At 49.5% G+C, this 18,753-nt stretch overlaps 1 protein-coding gene across 10 annotated transcripts in view; it reads right to left on the reverse strand.

Moving 5' to 3' along the window:
* Tln2 (talin 2) overlaps window positions 1-18,753 on the reverse strand; it is a 420,559-nt gene that overhangs the window by 31,575 nt on the left and 370,231 nt on the right. For all 10 annotated transcript variants that reach the window (NM_001419941.1, XM_087562128.1, XM_087562134.1 and 7 more), the window contains 6 exon segments: window positions 2,762-2,947; window positions 5,719-5,835; window positions 6,014-6,139; window positions 9,135-9,318; window positions 10,712-10,878; window positions 14,963-15,109. In NM_001419941.1, coding sequence (NP_001406870.1) covers window positions 2,762-2,947; window positions 5,719-5,835; window positions 6,014-6,139; window positions 9,135-9,318; window positions 10,712-10,878; window positions 14,963-15,109 — 927 coding nt within the window.

Here is an 18,753-nt window from a genome sequence, read left to right on the forward strand (position 1 = left end):
CCCAGGGGATTTGGCACCCTCTTCTGGCTTCAGCGGGCAATAGGCACATACAACCCCAAGCCATATAATAAGAGAAAATGGCACAGGAGAACTGACCAGCCTGGTTTTACAGTCCCGCCCCTCTCCTAGGGATGGGCAGTGTGGGTTGCAACACCCTCCCTTGCCTTGGCAGACATGGCCAGCAGCTGTTATTGAGGACTCAGGCTAGACTATCAAACTAACAAACCTCAGAGACAGAAGTTAGGGGGCAGGGGATATTGGTGAGGGGGTGTCCAGAACTGGGCTCTTAAAATCCCCCTGTCTCCTCCATGTCTCTGAGCCTGCAAATGTGAGACACAGTGACAGGCACGACAGTAGGTGAAACAGGCCATGGTGCTATCCAGTGGCCTCACAGAGCAGGTTACCAGGTTACCAAGAAGAGTTGGGGGAAGGGCACTCTTGCCAACTGTGGTGACTCTGTAATTTGGCAGAACCTTGGGGGAGGACAATCTGGCAATAATGAAAGGGTTGTACAGTCTGACTCCCCAATTTCACTTCTGGGATTCTTCCTAAGCAAACACTCCAAAGCACAGATAAATCAAACAAAGATATTTCTTACAGTAAAGTTGTAGGGGAGTTGGCGGAGTGCCAGCCAAGCATACAAGAGGCAAAGGGGCTTTATAGCTAGCACCCTATAAACCGGGCATGGTGGTATTTCCCTGTAAGACTAGAGCTCAAGGTATAGAGGCAGGAACAGCATAAGTTCAAGGTCATCTTTATCTGCATAGTGATCATCGTGGGATATATGAGACCCTATCTCAGAAACAAAATGGTAAGGCTCGCTACAATAAACACTGTAGACAATCTACCTATCAATCAGACAGTAGAGGAAGGGAAGCACTGGCTAACAGAATATCTGTGGTCATGAACAAACTAGTCAGAATGCCAGACAACACAGGACTAGCCACCTTACATGCACTATAACAAGAAGTAGAGAATTAAATCTAAGGAAAACACAGGCACATGAAAACAGAACACAGAAACACACACAGGTGAAGTCACCGCGGGACTGGTGAATCCGGCCATTCTTTTAAGATCAGTCAGTATGGGATATGTTCACCTCCACATTTGCCCTGGCTCCCCGCTCAGCCCCAGGGTCATACTCCAAGAGGGCAACTAGGATCTTCCACAAAAGGGCAACAAAAATCCTTTGTGTTGGGGCTGGAGAGATGGCTCAGTGGTTAAGCACACTGGCTCCTCTTCCAGAGCACTGGGGTTCAATTCCCAGTACTCACACGGCAGCTCATAACTGTGTAATGCCCAGGGGATTCAACGCCCTCTTGCTGGCCTCAGTGGGTACCATGCACAATGTGGTCCACAGACATACATTCAAGCGAACACACTCATACATATAATCAAAAGACAACCTTGGATGTCATTCTTCAAATGCTTTTCACTATCTGCCTGCCTCTGTCTCCTGAGTGGTTAAGATTAAAGGTGTGAGCCACCATGCCTAGGCCCACTTGAGACAAGGAGCCCCAAGGATTCCGGACTCTCTGTAGAGCCAAGACCCAGGATGAGCCAAGGCTAAGCACACCACGGCCTTACTTTTCTACCGGATCTCCTGTCTGTAAACAGAGGAAGCCCCCTAAGAGAGACTACGAAATCTGAGCTCCTTTCCATTTCTGCTTTAACCATGTTCCTGATGATATGAGGACGGTTACGGTTTGAATTGGCAGTGCCACCAACAGGCTTCAACACTTGTTCCCCAACTGATGGTGTACTCTTTGGGGGGAGATTTTGGATCCCCTGGGACACAGAGCTAGGTGGTAGATTTATGTCACTAGGGTATGGATGGTCCTTGAATCTACTTCCCTTCTGGTCCTTCAAGATATAACAAGTCATGTCACAACTCCCTTTGTCATGGAGCTGTCCCAGTCAGGGTCAGCTGATATTCCTAAAACTGGAGACCAAAAGAAACATCTCTTCTCTTTCATTGCTTGGGTGTGTGGGGAGAAAACGTAGTTAATACACGGACACAAGTGTCTATCAATCTATCACCAACCACAGCAACCTTAATCACCAGGCCTGGGAGGCCATGGGCAAGCATATGCTGGCCATAGAGTCAGAGAGCTGGTTGAGCTCTGGTTCTGTAAGTTCTGGTTTTAGTTCTGACCTTGGTCTGAGTGTGCCTAGGCTCCTGATCACCTGACAGACTGGAGTCTTGATCTTCTCATTTAGAACCAAACTAGAAAACCCACATCACAGCCCTTCCACACCTCAGAGGTGCCCTGAGCAGGCACCAAAACACCGGTGATGGGTAATCTTGATTACCAACTTGATGTGATTTAGAATCACCTAGGAGACTCTCCGGGCACATCTGTGAGGGAGATTCTAGGGGCACATTGGAGGTGGAAGACTCACTCTAAGTGAGCATGGCATCATTCAGTGGGCTGGGGTGTTTGTTGGACTGAGTAAAAGAGAACTTGAGTCAAGCACAGAATCCTCTCTCTGCCTCCTGACTGTGGCTATGGCGTGGCCAGCTGCCTTATGATCCTGCTACCATAACTGTGAGTCAAAGCAAACCACCTTGTTTCGAGGGAGACCCTTCCCCAGGCTGCTGTAAACTGTGCCTTCTTCATGTTTGTCTACAGAAAAGTTTAAGGTGTGAGGCTGCTCCCTGCTCATGTCCCAGTTTACCTCCTCCTCCAGGACACTGACGGGGTCATTTTCAACAGAAAGTGATCTATCCATCTACCCACAGCAATGCTCCGGTCTTTACCTTGCAAGCTATCAACATATCTGAGACAGCCTTCCTGCTCAGATTGGCGGTGGCAATCACATCCTCTTGTCTACATGAGTTCCCGGCTGCCACAGCTTTGGCTGTTGCCATGGTGATACCTTTCGTCATTCTTATTGATTCCTCGGGTGATGATGTCTTCTCAGGTATGTCTTTTGACTGGAACACCTTGAAGTCAGAGACAGAAGAGGTGAAAAGTCAAAAAGGAAAGGACAAAAATAACCTACTCTTTTCAAACCAGGCTGCCATTAGTGTCTAGGAACCAAGCTAGCAAGCTGGTTCCTAGACATGGCAGGAAATTAGCCATCTCATTTGAGGGCAGTAAAGAGTCTTGCTTTTAAGATGCCAATGTTGCAAGCCTCTTTCACCGACATTTGACTTTCATGGAAACAACATGGCAAGGAGGAGGTTGTTTTGTTTTGTTAAGACAGAGTTTCTCTGTGTAGCCCTGCCTATCCTGGTATTTGATCTCTAGACCAGGCTGGACTTGAACTCAGAGATCTGCTTGCCTCCCGAATGCTGGGATTAAAGGTGTGCACCACCACTGTCTGTCAAGGAAGAGGTTTCTAAGGTGCTAACTTATCTATGTGCAAATACCACCACCCAATATTTATATGCTGCCTTCTTAAGTCCTGAAGTGGGCTCTAGGGCAGGATTAACTTGAAGACCTCACGTTGGATGACTTCCTGGTCACTTTCCATAGGTGTGAGAGTGGAGAAACATTTGGTCCTATAATTCTTAGCTTGTCTTAAAAATATAGCCACATGGTTATGCAGAGGTGTGTAGGTAGGTCAGTGACTCTGATTTAAACACACACACACACACACACACACACACACACACACACACACACACACACACACACAAGCCTCAATGACTTTATGTTAGTTAAGGCAAGCTGCTTCTGCTTCACCCCTACCTGGTCTTTCTCTTTATTACAAAGGACTAGCCCTGCGACTGTATGCTGCATGTGTATCCATCCCTACACAGGAGCGGCTGGCATGTTTTCAGACCTAAATAACCAGTTATTGGCATAGGAGACTCCCCTGAATAAGCAGGGGACCCATGCAGCATTCTTACCATGTGACAATCAGTCAAAAATCACTGCTCCTTAAAAATGGCAGTGACAATTAAGTACCTCAGGACTGTAAGTCCCTCGTGCAGACCTGAGGACACAGTGGGATGATGCGTGTGACACAGAGTCCTCCAGACTACTGTGTTCTCCAGGCATGGGCTCTGTGGAAACACTCTGGGTGAATTCACTAACTTTTATCTACTTACTTTATCTTCCATTTTTCACATATGTGTGTAGGCAGTATGCATGTTTGTGTATGGCATGTTTTTTGGCCTGTGTGTGTGCACACATGTGCATGTGTATGTGCATGCCTGAGGTTGGTATCAGGAATCATCCACTCTTCAACTTTATTCACTGAGGCAGGGTGTCTCAATCAAGCCCAGAGCTCACTGATATGGCTAGTTTAGCTAGTTTGCTTGCTTTGGGAATGCCCTGTATCTACCTTTCAAGACCAGAATTGCAGGTGAGCTACTGTGCTGGTATTTATGTGGGTTTCTGGGGATGTGAACTCCTGTCCTCATGCTGGTATCCAGTGTAATAACTGCTGAGCTCTCTTCCCCATCCTTCCAACTTAACAATGTGGATGATTCCTAAGCCACTGTGATACACTCACAATCACCAAGTATCTATAATCTCCCAGGATATTCTAACTTCCAAACCTTCCATCCCATTGACACCATGGGGATCTACAGCTGTCTGAGCCTGTATCTGGACCCCAGATAGGACACACTCATCCCATGGCATCCACACAGTATGCCTTAAGGCCTCATCTGCTTTTGAGTTGATTATGTGTTCTTTAGTTTCTTCTTTAAAACTGTGAACTAACTGTATGCCCTAAGCAGGCTCCATTCAAGGCAGGGAGAAAGAAGCCAAGGCTCACAGTGGAGTTACTCATTTCTAGCGCTGCCCCTCATGTCACCTTTGCAGATGACCCCGCAGAGGCTTGTATATCCTCTAAAACACATACCTGTGGGCTACCTACTACAAAGAAATACTGGGGCAAAGCTGCTCAGTTCCTGGGCATTTTCACTTGTGGGGATTAGGAGGAGTTGATGTACAACTGTGCAGGGCACAGAGGAAACAGAACATCTCTACCATAGCAGTCCCAGGTGCCCGTAACTCTTCAGGGCTAGAATGAGGCAAGAATGAACTGAGCTAGTGCTCAGGAGAGACACCTCAAACAGAAAGGAGCCAGATGCTGAAGAGGTCTCACTTAAGGCATTTAGGCCTTTCCCCAACAGTGAGCCTTAAACTCCACATGTGGGCAAACAACATGACAAGAAGGAATGCGTATGGTCTCCCTTACCCACACGCAAGGCTTGTGCAAACTGACTTTCTTCCTCTTGGCCAAAAAAATCTGTAATCCTTCAGTATCCTGCTGTCATTTTGATGGAATGAAGCCTGCAGTGTCCTGAGCAATGCATATCAATACTAGGGATGTAGGCCAATCATGGCTAGGGATACAGATCGGTAGAGCGTTTGCCTGGCACACATCGAGCCCTGGATTCAGTCCTCAGCACCTTCATAAAACCAGGCATGGGGAACACCTGTTATCCCAGCATGTAGAGGTAAAGGCAGGGGGATCAGAAGTTCAAGGTTATCCTCAGCTAAATAAGAGTCTGAGGCCATCCTGACCTACACAAAACCTTGATTCACAAACAAACAGTCCCAATAGATCCTAGCCACACTCAGTGGCATATAGGTAACCAACTGCAAATGCCACCAGAAGGCAGATGAGTAAGGCTTCCCAGGCCAGGAGGTCTAGGTAGAAGCTCTGTAGGTTACATACTGCGGAGAAGCCTGTGTGGCAGTCATATGTGGGGCAGTGTCAGGTAGATGAAGGTGGCGGCTGCTAGGTACTCACTGTGAGCTCCTGTTTTATGTACTCGATGGTGGCCTCAAGTGCCCTTGTGCCCCGGGTGGCCTCGTCTTCCACTGCCTTCACAGTCTTAAGAAGGGAGGTGACATTGGTCACCATCACCTGCACGGGGAGAGATAAACAGAGAATACACTGTCTCAGATGCAGTTTCTGACCCTTCTATTTCCACACCAAATGGCATAGATGAGATCTTCATTCACACGGGGAAGACGCTCAGATCTTCCCGACAGCTTGGTTTACGAGTCCCTCGTCCTCAGCCCCAGTTGGAGACCCACTCTACCTTGGCGGCTCCCTTGAGCTGGTACATGGAGGGGTCATCAGCTGGCTTGCTGGCAGCTCCCTTGGTAGCACCAATGAGATCGGAAAGGGCCTTGGCCACGTCTTTGATGGCATTTATCAGTACCACCTGAAACAGCAGAAGTCGTCTGGTGAGTGGGGGGTGACCTTCACTGCCGACTGCTGCCAGGGTGCAAGGATGCAGGGAGGAGGAGTCTGCATCAGCGGCTTCATATCCTTCACCATGACAACGCCACCCAGGAAGCCACCCTTGGAGATATGCGGCTCAGCGAGGCTGATCTTGCTGCTGCTGCTGTTGCTAATGATGATGATGAATCTAACTGAGGGGCTGGTCCCACTCCTGCTGCTTCTGAGACTCGTGCTAAGGCTGAGCTTGAAAACTCAGTGTGTTCCCTGACACTGAAGTGGAGACGGATGCTGCTGCTGGGGTCTGAATACACAGGCTCCTCGGTGACAATTCTGCCGACAGGCTGACTAGATGAAGGCTGCTGGAGCAGATACGATAGGTGCCATCACTCACCCTGAGGCACAGAATGTCAGTGTCCTGCTATGAGCAGTTAGGTCTCCACAGCGCTCAGCCTGCCTCTACCCTGTGCTCCTCTGCCCCACCATGGGCAGACGCATGGGTCTTTCTCCCTACTGAGAGGTCTCCCCTCAGGTCCTCACTTCTGCTCTCCTCTACCCGGAACCTGGCTCTTTTTACTCTCTGGGTTCAGCTTCAATGTGTGTCCCAAAAGATCTATCCTGACGACTCTAGCATAGGGCCTAACCCCTGAACACCAAACCGAATGCCCCTATTTTATCCTACAGCGGTTCGTGGTGCCATTTAATTTATTCATTTATCCACAATTTATGCCCTCCTGTGACCTGATGAGACTAGAACAGGGCCTATTCCGTTTCAACCTCAGAGCACGGTCTGGCATTAGGCGCATCTTCAGGAATAAATGGAGACACCGGCAGCTGTTCCATCCCAGATAGGACACTATCTCTATCGCTGGAGTTGGAATCTGAAGTGCCAGCCAAAGGGAGAACTGATATGAACTGGGTCGCTGCAGTAGAGCCAGGGGTGGGGTTTGGAATGGGCTCTGGTCAGTGTGACGTGACCCCAGGCTTCACCCTCCACGCTCCTGGGCTGGCTCCTCTACAAGCAGAATTAGCAGTGCCAGTCTCTCCCAGCTCATCCAATCGCTGTGAGGACCGACCGGGATAACAGACATAAAAAGTCTTTGGAAGACTCCAGAGCTCTAGTCAGCAGTGACAGAGAAAAACTGTGGCTTTGCAGCCCTCCGCCATCCTCCACACCCTCAGTCGTGTCGCCTCACACACAGGGCGGAGGGACCCCAGGCCACTCCTGCACCCACAGGCTGGGGTTTGTGAAGGGCTGCCTCTCTCCTGAGCCTTCAGCAGTGAAGAGGTGCAGCAGGAGAGAGAGGTATTGCAGATCAGGGCTGCTGTTCACATCAGCATCCCGAAAAGTCCTGTCCCATCCTGGTTGCTTGAGAGGTAACTGACACGCAGAGGGCACAATGTTTTCTGAGCAGATTTTAAAACATACTTGTTTATAAAACATTTTAGTTTTTATTAGTACTGTGTGTGCCACCACTCGGGTGTGGCAGTCACCCTAACCCTAACCACACTGTGGAGCTAGTTTCTTCTCTCACCCCTCTGTGGGTTCTGGGAGTGGATCTCAGGTTGTCAGGCTTATAAAGTGGGCATTTTACCAGCTGAGGTCTCACTGGCCCCGTTTTTGTTTTTGTTTTTTTTTTTTAAGTGAGTTCTCATTATAAGTCGCAGTTACAGGTATGTGGAGGCAAAGAGCATGCTAAGAACTTTCACCCCAACAAATACAAGTAAGAGTTGAAGAACGAGGTAGCCCAGAAGGGGAAGGCAGAAGGAAACGCTAGGAGTTACTGAAGATTCAAGATGGTTCGAAGAACTCACTTTGGGAGTCTCTCTATTTTTCGTGCCTAATACATCTTTCAAAATAAAAAGTTTTCAGAAGAAAAAAAATCCCACAGCAATTCAAAACATTTCTCTGTGTGGAAAGATCCACCCTCTTTCTCCTCATAATCAGCTGAGTGAGAAAAGCTTGGAGTTTGTGCTTCCAACCTCAGCAACAGGGACTCCAGTCCGTCCGTCCGTCCGTCCTTCCTCCCTCCCTCCCTCCCTCCCTCCCTCCCTCCCTTCCTCCCTCCCTTCCTTCCTTCCTTCCTTCCTTCCCAGCAGGTAGGACAGCCACCTCAGGATCCTGCAGAAGCACTGTACAAACAGAGCCTCTGAAGTCCAGCGCTGTCAGAGGAAACCAAGCCGGGATAAAAAACCCAAGAAAGGTTCCTCACGGGGCTCCACTGTCTCCAGGACAGTGGTAAATAAAGGGAGGAGGAGGAGGATTCACGGGAACAAGGCTGGTAGCCCTGAGTTAATTAGTACAGTCACTGTATCCTCCTGGTCCTGAAGGACTAGACTGCAGACCCAGAGCAGGCAAGGAGGGTGGGAATAAAAGCACAGGGGCGTAGGAGATCAACTTGCTGCCTATCTGGCATGTGCCAGGCGCTGCTATAGACGGCGTGACAGTTTCAGACACCAAAGACTGCAGTGACTGTCATCTGGAGGGCACCGAGGCTCAGGTGGGTCATTTCAGCAAAACTACCACCTCCCAAACAGAAGTCACAGAGCAGAGTCCACCCACCCTTCTCGTTCCTCTCCCCTTAAGAGCCCTCCTCCCCCTTCTTTTTCCCCTTAACATTTCGATCTCTTGCTTCATGAAACTACACACTGTTCCCGCCTGGACATGGGACACTTGTCACTCCTCCCTCTCCTTTATCCCACCAACATCTCCTGCAGCCAATTATTTGCCAGGCCTGGCTGACTAGGTTCCTTGCAAATCCATGGGCCTGGCCCCTGAACTGTCACCACAGTCCATGTCTGTGTCAACTGCTTCCTAACACACACACACACACACACACACACACACACACACACACACACACACACACACACACACACACACAGAGGTTACTTCTAATTTGCTTCTACCCCCTTCTGAAGCCTGAAGCAGTGTCTGTGAGAAAAGGAGAAAGGCAGTCCCCAGGCCCCATTCATACCTGGGTCTCAGGGTCATTGGAGCCCAGGCTGGCGGCCCCCAGCTTGACCACCTCGGCAAGCTGGGTGATGGTTGCTGCTGAGGACTGAGCTGCCTGGGCCAGCTTGTCTGGAGTGGATGCGGCCCCCGACACAAGCAGCTTTGTGTCTTCCACCAAGGCCTTGGCTGTCTTCAGAATGTTCTCCCTTAGAAAGCAGGGAGGCCAGAGAGACAGGGGAAACAGAACAAAACTTAGTCACTTGCAGTCGGGAAGGAAGGAAATTCCTTCAAGGGGGCTTTGGGAAGAGTGGCCCGAGTGGTCCACCCCCCTCTCGAGGGGAGGGGGTTGGTCCACGCATGTGAGGTTGGAAACTCAAACAGCAGGTAGAGACAGGGGACTGGGAACAGAGCTCCAGAGGGGAGCTCAGCCTAGAAGGTGAGGGCTCAGCATCTTCCTATGGCCCGCGTAGATATTTTCCCAGTCGAACTGGGTTGCAAGGGTGCACAGCTTGTTCATCTCCTGTGGGAATCAGAGCTTGTGGGGACAGGCTCCAGGAGAGACAGCAGAGCAGAGAATCTTCACTCCAGCGAAGCCCTCGGGTTGGAGAACGTGAATGGGTTTGGACACGTGATGAAGGTTTAGGGATCATCGGCGGCCAACATGCAGAACCACCAGCACCAGCCCCGTAGGTATTTGTTTCATGATGATGTTTAATATTTATGTTTAATATAATGAAGGCTCCAGGGAGGTACCCAGCTTTGGGAAGTAACTGTTAAAGATGCCCACCCCTGCCTCTCCTGGTCCTACTGGGTCTGCGGGCAGTCAGAGGGGCAACTCCCTGGTACAAAGCCAGCCTTTGATGGAGAAGCAGCTCATTCTGATGCTGTAGTTCACATTCCCCGCACAGAATCTTGTAGATTCCCTATTTCCGAGTCCTGGGCAGGGTGACCAACTGTGATCACCAGCTTTAGACAGATAGCTTTGTAGGTTGATGCCATTATGCAGGAGAAGGCAGGTACAGGATAGAATGAGGCCTGTGATTGGACAAGAAGGAAGGCTGGGCGGGAGAAAAGTTTTGGAGAGGCAGAGGAGGCCAGAGTGAGGAGGAGGGAGGCAGCTGAGAGAACGTGGCGACAGATGTTCAGATTCCTCTCTGCACATTTACAGGTTGTCATGACTGTTCTTAAGGGATGGATGTGTACGGGATTTTGTGTTGTCCAGATGGGCAAATTTATCTTATCAGCTGGATCAGAGGATACTGTGTGGTGTGTTCTTTCATGTGGCGACTTGAGTTCAAGAGTGAGTGTATGGTGGCTGGATATACCCAGCCTGCCATGGAATTGGGATGTGTATGCCTGGTGTGGTAGCAACCTGTCCTGGGAGCTAGATGGATAGAGAGATTGATGCCAGGCTCAGAGAGTAGCTGTCCGCAGTGTGAGATGGGATGGAGCTTAGTGGGTGAGACACTTTGTTGACCGAGATAAAAATATCCCGCAGGTGCCATGTGGCCCTATGGTGCCAGCTAGCGCGGGATAAAAGAAACCCTTATATATTTTATACTGAAACATAGTTTTAGCAGGCTAGAGTCTCCCCCATACCTGTGATCGGCAAAGGTCTCGCCATTTTCAGCATTCAGCGTCCCAGCTGTTGCAAACATAATGGTGGTGTCCAGATCAGCAATGATCCCAGAAACTGCAGTTGCAGCGGTGATGCATGCCTGGGTCCCCTTGTTCCCAGCCTGGAGAGCAGACAGCACCAAGGATACCTGTAAGATAGAAAAGGTGACATAAAGGGGAGCCAGGGAATGGACAAAGACAGAAAAGTGTACCGCCACTGAAAATATGGAATTCTTTCTCTTAAGAGCTGATGCAGCCCAGAGGTTAATGGTAGAAGGTTAGAGCAAAGAACCTGCCCTTTGGCATTCACAGGCCACCTGACTGTAGGCAGCCCATTTTCCTGCACCAAGCCTCGGCTTCCTTGAATGTAAAATTAAAACGTAACACGTGCAAAGTGCCCAGTAAGGTGTTTGAAGGTTGTGACTAGTCCCTGGACGGCAGTGTGCACCAAGTCACTACGATGCTTCTGACACCGTGCTGAGGGATCACGTTTAGGCTCCTGAGATGTGGGTGGCAGTTCCCACTCTTTTAGTTAGGTCTGGAAGGAACAACCTCTGCTAATGCTCATCATTCGCCTGGGTATCAGGACAGGTCGCTTTCCAGAGAGGATCCCACTGGGGCCTCGGCATGTCACCACCTACCTCTAAGTAGCATAGTCCTGAGGGTCCAGCAAGCTGGCTTCACCCCAGTACATTCCATATCACAAGCCCAGGGTGCCAGTTTCTATCATCAGCCCTTCCTGTTCCCAGAGACGACTTCTATAAACAGAGCGTGATTGCCCACCACTCTCTTCACAATCAAGTCACGTGTCTGTCAGTCTGCCATTAGCCATGTCTACCAGCTACTTAGGTCCCCACACATCTGCCTTCCTATTGTAGGTCAGTGCTTTGCTCTGCTCTCTTCCTCCAGCACTGATGTGGTGAGAGACAGCTCTAGGTCCCCTCTAGGATGGCTCTTTACTCTCTTTGCAGAGAGGTATCTCTGTCCAAGGATTCTAAGCACACTATTCCCGTCCCTCAAGACAGCCCATGGTCCTATAGATTAGAAACAGTGAGTCACGTAGTAGTTGAAGGCTCTTTAATCTCTGCCTGTATATACCCACTCTTCTTTTTTTTTTTGGTTCTTTTTTTTCGGAGCTGGGGACCGAACCCAGGGCCTTGCGCTTCCTAGGTAAGCGCTCTACCACTGAGCTAAATCCCCAGCCCCGATACCCACTCTTCTTGATCATGGCTGATCCATGTAAATGCTTTGTAACCATGTGCGCTCTCTCTCTCTCTCTCTCTCTCTCTCTCTCTCTCTCTCTCTCTCTCTCTCTCTCTCTCTCTGTGTGTGTGTGTGTGTGTGTGTGTGTGTGTGTGTGTGTGTAGCAGGAACAGATGTCAATCCCTGGGTTATTTCTCATTTGTTCACCAAACTTCTCTCCTGTGTGCGCGCACGCGCGCGCACGCACGCACGCACACACACACACACACACACACGCACACACACACACACAGGTTGTAGGGTGAGACACACAGAATGGGTTAAGATCTCTCACTGAAAGCTCACAGATTCTGCTAGACCACATGGATCTGCTTGTCCCTGCTTCCTCAGTGCTGGGATTATAAGGTAAATATACTTTGGAAGCACGATGGGCAAGCAGGAACGTCATAGCACGAATAACAGGCAGAGTTCGGGATGCTCTTCCTTGGGCTCCTCAGGTCTCAGGAGACTTGTGGGTGTAGTTTGGCAGGATGGACACAGGGATCATTTTCTCTAAGAGAAGCCCACAAAGAACTGTGTCTTCTCCTGGGATGGCTGATTTTAATTGCCGACTTGCCGCGACCTAGAGTTACCTGGGAAGAGAGTCTCAGTGTGGGAGTGTCTAGATCGGGTTGGCTTGAGGACTTACTGTGAGGGATTTCTTCCTTTTTAATTTCATTTGTATTCAAAGAGACCAGAAGAAGATGCTGGACCCCCTCCCCCACCCCCGGGGACTGGAGTTACAGATAGTTGTGAGCCATCATGTGAGAGCTGGGACTCAAACCCAGGACTTCTGCAAGAGTAACTGATGCCTTTGCCTCGAAGCCAACTCTCCAGCTCTGGAATCTTCCTTAACTGGGTAAACTGAGGCGAGCCCACCGTGGGTGGTACTGGGCCTGGTTTTGGGCCCTGGATTGTGTTAGAGAAAGTAGCTGAGCACAAAGCAAGCAGGCTTCACTCCTCCTCATCTCTCTGGATGTTACACAACCAGTTGTTCTAAGTCCTGGGATCCCCCACGAATGGACGGTAACCCGAATTCTGAGCTCCTTCTCCCCTAAGTAGCTTTTGGTCAGGGCATTTTATCACATCAAGAAATTAAGCTAGGATATCCCTCATCTGTCATACCCTTCCTTAAATGCCACTAGGTCTCACCAGGAAAAGACGAGTAAGACAGGTACAGAGCTGGGCTGGGAAATGAATGAAGCCAACAGTTTCAGGAAAGAACTCTTAGGCTGGGTGACAAAGGCCTGGAAGTTATGAGGTAGGTGCGTGTGTGTATGTAATGTAGGAGAGAGAGAGAGAGAGAGAGAGAGAGAGAGAGAGAGAGAGAGAGAGAGAGAGAGATTGATTGATTTTCAGGGTGTAAGAAGAGCCCAGAAGCAGTCCCCCCACCCTCTGTGGAGGGCGTATAAATTTACTGTCTGGGCATCTACTAGTCACTGGGTCTAAGACAAAGGTAGATAAGGGGCTCATGGATGGAGGATACTCTACTTACACCCCAATATATGTAGGGATGACAAGATACACAGGTAGGGTGACCTGCAGCAAGAGACAGTGAAAAGGTGGTTGCTAGAAACTGGCCACGTCCCCCCCTCTGCCCTCCTCCATGTGTGCCAGTCAGGCTGCTCTGCAGGGAGAAGCAATGAGACCAAGGCTGGCTCAAAATGATCCTGAATGCAGTCCTCCCCCCACCCCACCCCCCCCCGGGAACCGGGTAAGGCCTTTGAAGGGAGGAACGGTGCCTTCCTCCAGCTGAGGGATTAATTCTCACTGTAAAGCCTAGAAGTTGCCCTGTCCTGTGGGCTGTGGGAAGTAGCCAGATGGTGGCTGAGCCTTGTCCAGGGCTGGCTGACAGAGCAGCCTCTGTACACAGCTTCCCATTGAGTGCTTCCTCTGCCCGGCCCTCCAGCCTAGTGGCCAAGTTTCTGAACAATGCAGAGCTCTATGCGCACGGTGGTGAAGAGGAACTGCAGAGCGTGGATGTTCCAGTCTGCGCTACTCGCAGCCGCAACAGCTGCCTCGGAAGGACTCCGACACAGAAACAAAGCCGGGGGCTTGCAGACAGGGGCAGCATGAAAGAGTTACCATGAAGAGTGGGTCCAATGGGGCCCTTGTTAGCTAGGGAAACCAACATCCTGGGAGGAAGGGATGTTGGAGGCAAGCACACAGTGGGTAGTGGCTGGTGTCTGTTAAACGTTTAATTACATACCAGGCAGAATGCCAGGCGCTCTACACACCTCGATCCTGCGGGTCACAGATTATAAATCCGTGTGCTCATTTCATGGGTGACGGTATCAAGGCTTGGAAAGGTGACATAATGGATAAGCTCTTCAAATTGTGCTGGCCACACCCCTGACAATCTTCCCCAACAGCAGCAGCCCTGAGGCCCAGAAGCTCAGGGCAGGTTTCTCCTCCACTATGGTACACTAGGGTACTGTCTAAAGGCACTGGAGCTCACTCTGCTTCACGGTATAGGGATGAAGAGGTTACATACCAAGCAGATGTCAGTCTTTTTTTATTTTTGTATGCTTTTGCCTTTGGAGTCAGGATCTCACTATATAGCCCAGCTTGGCTCTCACTTCAGCCTTCCCTATGCTGGGATTTCAGCCTGTATTGCTCGCTCTAGCTCTTTCAAATTTTTGGTTCCAGCTCACAGCACTTAGAAACTCTCCAGGAAAGGAGACCAACTGTGACAGGGTGGGCTGTGGCATCGGCCTTCCCCTGGTTGGTTCCTGATGTTGTAGGGCCACCTGTGAGGGGGCCCTTGACTTCCTCGAGGCTGCCTCTGTTTTGCCCTGGATTTCTCAAGTCCCGTGGATCACAGAAGGCTCTGTGATACCATCCTCACTTAGAAAGACCTAGGTGGTGAAGGAGACAGCAGCTGTCTTAGCTGGATTAATTTTGGTTTTGTCCCTACCAGAGCTGGTCACACCAAATGTCAATGTTCAGTGTAATGGCTATATCCATTTTACCCAGAGGGGACCCCCTTACCTTCTCGGTGACAGAACGGGCACACTCGATCAGCTCCCTCTTGGTGTAGCTGTCTGTGGGGCAAACCTGGAGGGCCCCCGCCTTCTGCACCAGGAAGATACAGCCATGGCCAAGGTCCTGCACGCGTGTGCGAATCTGGAATCCAATCTACAGAGGCAAATCCAGGAGAGGAAAGGTCTATGAGGGACCCTGCATGAAGGCCTGCCCTAGGTGGAAAATTTCTCTTGTGCCCTTTGGAAGCCCAGCTAGGAAAATTCCACTTCTATTTGGAACCCTGTCTGATGAGGTATGGGATTTTAGTTGATTTACCTTCCTGTAAAATGACTGTAAACATGCCCACAGCCTCATTAAGCGAGCCTGTGGCTCACTGGGGTAGCATAATGCCTTCCTGGTAGGTTTATCTTTTCTGAGGGTCTAGCTCATCTGGGTCCCAAGCTACCTGATAGGAATAGATTGTCCTCAGACTGAACTCTGTGGGACAGATGTGTTATTCATTCAGCAAACATTTACCGATCTTACAGTGTGCCCAGGCCTCTTTGATATGTACTGCTTCATGAGTGCAAAGTACACCACTAGTCCTGAGCGTATTTTAGAGTGATCAGATTTTTCTAACACCAGCATATTTACCAAACAGAATACCCCATCCCTGGGCTGTGCTGCAGGGTGACAGCAATCACACTGAGCCCAGGCTTCCTTTCTCCTGAGCCAGGTTTGACGTCCCCATTTCTAAAGGCTCAGCAGACATGGATTCTGTTTTTACTTGATTAAAAAAATTAAGAAAGGATCTCAGAGTTTAGGATGGCCTCAAACTGACTGTGACTGAGAATGAGTCTGAACTTCTGATCCACTTGCCTCCACCTCTCAAGTGCTGGGACTGCAGAAATGTGCTTTACTGCATCCAGTTTTTGTGGGGCTAGGGATGGAACCCAGGGTCTTACACATGCTAGGTAGGCACTCTAACCAGCAGAGCTGCATCTCCAGCCCAGGCATGCATTCTACTGAGGCTGCTGTACTGAGGGACCAGAAGGGGTAGTTTGTCTAAGAGAAGCAAGGAAGAGGAGAAACTTCACTATCGCTAGGCTGTCTCCTTTAAGCTGTACTGAATTCCCCCTCCACCTTCCCAAAGCATGCATTCCTCTGGCTCTGTTCTGCTCTGTGTCAGGTTTCACTGTGAGTTTGATAAACACGGCCAGGTAAGTAGCTAGAAGAAAAGCAAGGACTTGAAGCACGAGCCTGTGTTACTGTCAAGAATCAACAGCTGGAAGCCAGGGCTGCTTCGTCTATCCTACATCAGGAATATTTACCAAAAGGTCTCAGACACTGTACATAATCCTGGGGAGGTCTTGGCCCAGGGGGATGCTGTTTCCTGCTTTATCTCATTAGTCAAGCTTAGGGAAGAGTGGGTTGAGAGTGGGAAGGACTACGCCATGTTCTCTTTCCTACTATAGAAGTACGGACTGTTTCTAGGAGGGAGAGACAACTAGCAGAGACTTCACAAGAGGCAGAAAGGTGAGCCTCTACTCTCTGGATGTCTTCTAGTGTGTGCACTGCAGAGAGTCCTGCAGAGGCTCTCCATCACTACTGACTCTGTGATGTGCAACAGGAGGGGTAGCCTTCGGTAACATGCTATCTCCATACACAAGTCTGGACTGATGCAGCGACAGCATACCACCGCGAGGGGAAGGTATTCACCCATGTGGCAGCGATGCCATTCAAATAGTCATCATTCAAGACAGAGCCATGCCGTGTGTGGCCCAGGCTGGTCAGGAACTCTTGATTCACCCTGCTTCAGCCTTCCAAGTATTGAGACTATCACACTCATCTATTTTACAAGATACGTTAATGGCTTATATACTACATCAAGGGAATGCCAGGGGACGTGACTGACATTAGTTTCAAACTCAACCTGATCCTTAAATGCTTCCATGGAGTTTAATGCCAAGTATTCAGGGTCAGCATGCTAGGAGAGGTGGGAGCTCATACATAAAGCATGACTACAGGTCCTGAGGTGATGGGACTGCTGGTGACATCAGGGCAGAAAGAAGCAGCATGAGCAGCACACGATAAAACCCTCTGATTCAAGTTTTTAAAAGTGGTCTCAATAAAAACAGAAGTCTGTTCAGTTTTCAGAGCTTTCAGTTTGAATATATCTGAAATGAACCGATGATCCATCCCTGTCTCACATACTCTGTTAAGGACAAAGGGACAGTGCCTATGACAGCATTTGGGCATGGCACCTCTCATGCCCACTACTTTCCAGGTTATGGGGAGCTGACAGAACAAGAGGACCGCGGCAGAATCAACACGGTCTACTGGAAATTTCACTGGAAATTTTTATGGCTGGAGGGGCTTCCTAGAAAGGGAACACACTTTTAAGATCGTGTTTCAACTGATAAGCACTAAGAAATGCCCCATTCCCAAAGCAACATTAAACTTCTCAGCAAGTCTGGCTGACTTTGCAAGACCCACAGGGTGGATTGAATGTACGACCAGTGTTTATTATAAAGGAGTGCTGCTCAAAGATGCACAACTTGGGGTTTTAAGTTGGCAACGTTAAGGGAAGCATTGCTTGAGCCTCAAGAAAAACCCTCTGTTCGTTTCTCGATCAAAGAAAAATATTGTGGAGAAAACCATCTGCCTTTGTGTTTTAAAGGAAATTAAAAAAAAAAAAAGCCCTGGTTTAGATCCGATTACAATGGGGAGGAGGGAGCACACCCCCCACCCCATCATTTTCCCTTTACTGGTCAAGGCAAAACAAAAATGAAATGGCTTTTTGAAGACTTTAAAGGCAACCAGGTCCAGAGTTGCTTGCCTAGGGGACCTTAAGAGAGCCAGACCAGGGTGACATCAGAACTTGTCGGATCCACTTGGAAAACATATCAGGGGAAATAAATAGGGTGAATAGGAAAAAGGCATCGCTTTCTCCCTACCCGACAGCTAGTTTTGGGGTGGGATTTTAAAGTAAAATGCCAGCGTGTACATCCATCCCACCTGAGTGTGCAGCCTGTAGTTCCTGACCTGGCACTTAACCACTGCACTCCCTGGCTCACACAGTGGTGACGTGACTTTCCCCAGAGACAGCGCTACAGTCGCTAAATCGTTTCTCCAGGACTTACATTTTGGGATTGTAGCTCCTAGGATCTCAGCCCCTCCCTTTTACCCTCCATCCTTTCCTCTTCTTCCTTCTCTTCTCCCCACTTCAGCAATCCCCTCTCTGTATGTGTGCTGTTCCATGACTCATGTATGCACACGAGGATGCCACTGGTCAACGTCAGGTGTCTCCCTCAATTCTCTTCACCTTATTCTTGGACAGTGTCTCTCACTGAACCAGGAGGTCAATGGTGTAGATAGACTTGCTGACCAGCAAGCCTAAGACACCCTCCTGCCTCTTCCTCCCCAGGACTAAGATAAAAGGCCTGTGTAGCCATGGGTGCTGGGGATCTGAACTCAGGTCCTCCTGGTGGTGTAGGATTGAGCCATCTCCCTGGCCTCTCTGTGTTCAGAAAGAAACCCCTCTTAATTTGCAAAGCTGCCAGGAGGGTTTTCACTTTTCTGAAGACTTTCCACAGTGCTACTAACAAAGCCTTGAGCTTTCCGTGGAAAAATAAACAGAGAAGGATCCTGTTTGATGTTCGAGGACAGAGGTCCAGCTTTTCCTGTAATTGTCACATTGTGGAAAACACCAGAATGCGAATGCAGTGGGGCACACCACAGGACTCTGAAGGAAAGGTTTCCCATTTGCCCTGCATGTAAATATTTTCACATTCTGGGATGTGGGGCCCTCTTGGAGA

The sequence above is a fragment of the Rattus norvegicus genome, chromosome 8, assembly GCF_021556685.1.
Source record: "Rattus norvegicus strain SHRSP/BbbUtx chromosome 8, alternate assembly SHRSP_T2T, whole genome shotgun sequence".
Classification (NCBI taxonomy): domain Eukaryota; kingdom Metazoa; phylum Chordata; class Mammalia; order Rodentia; family Muridae; genus Rattus; species Rattus norvegicus.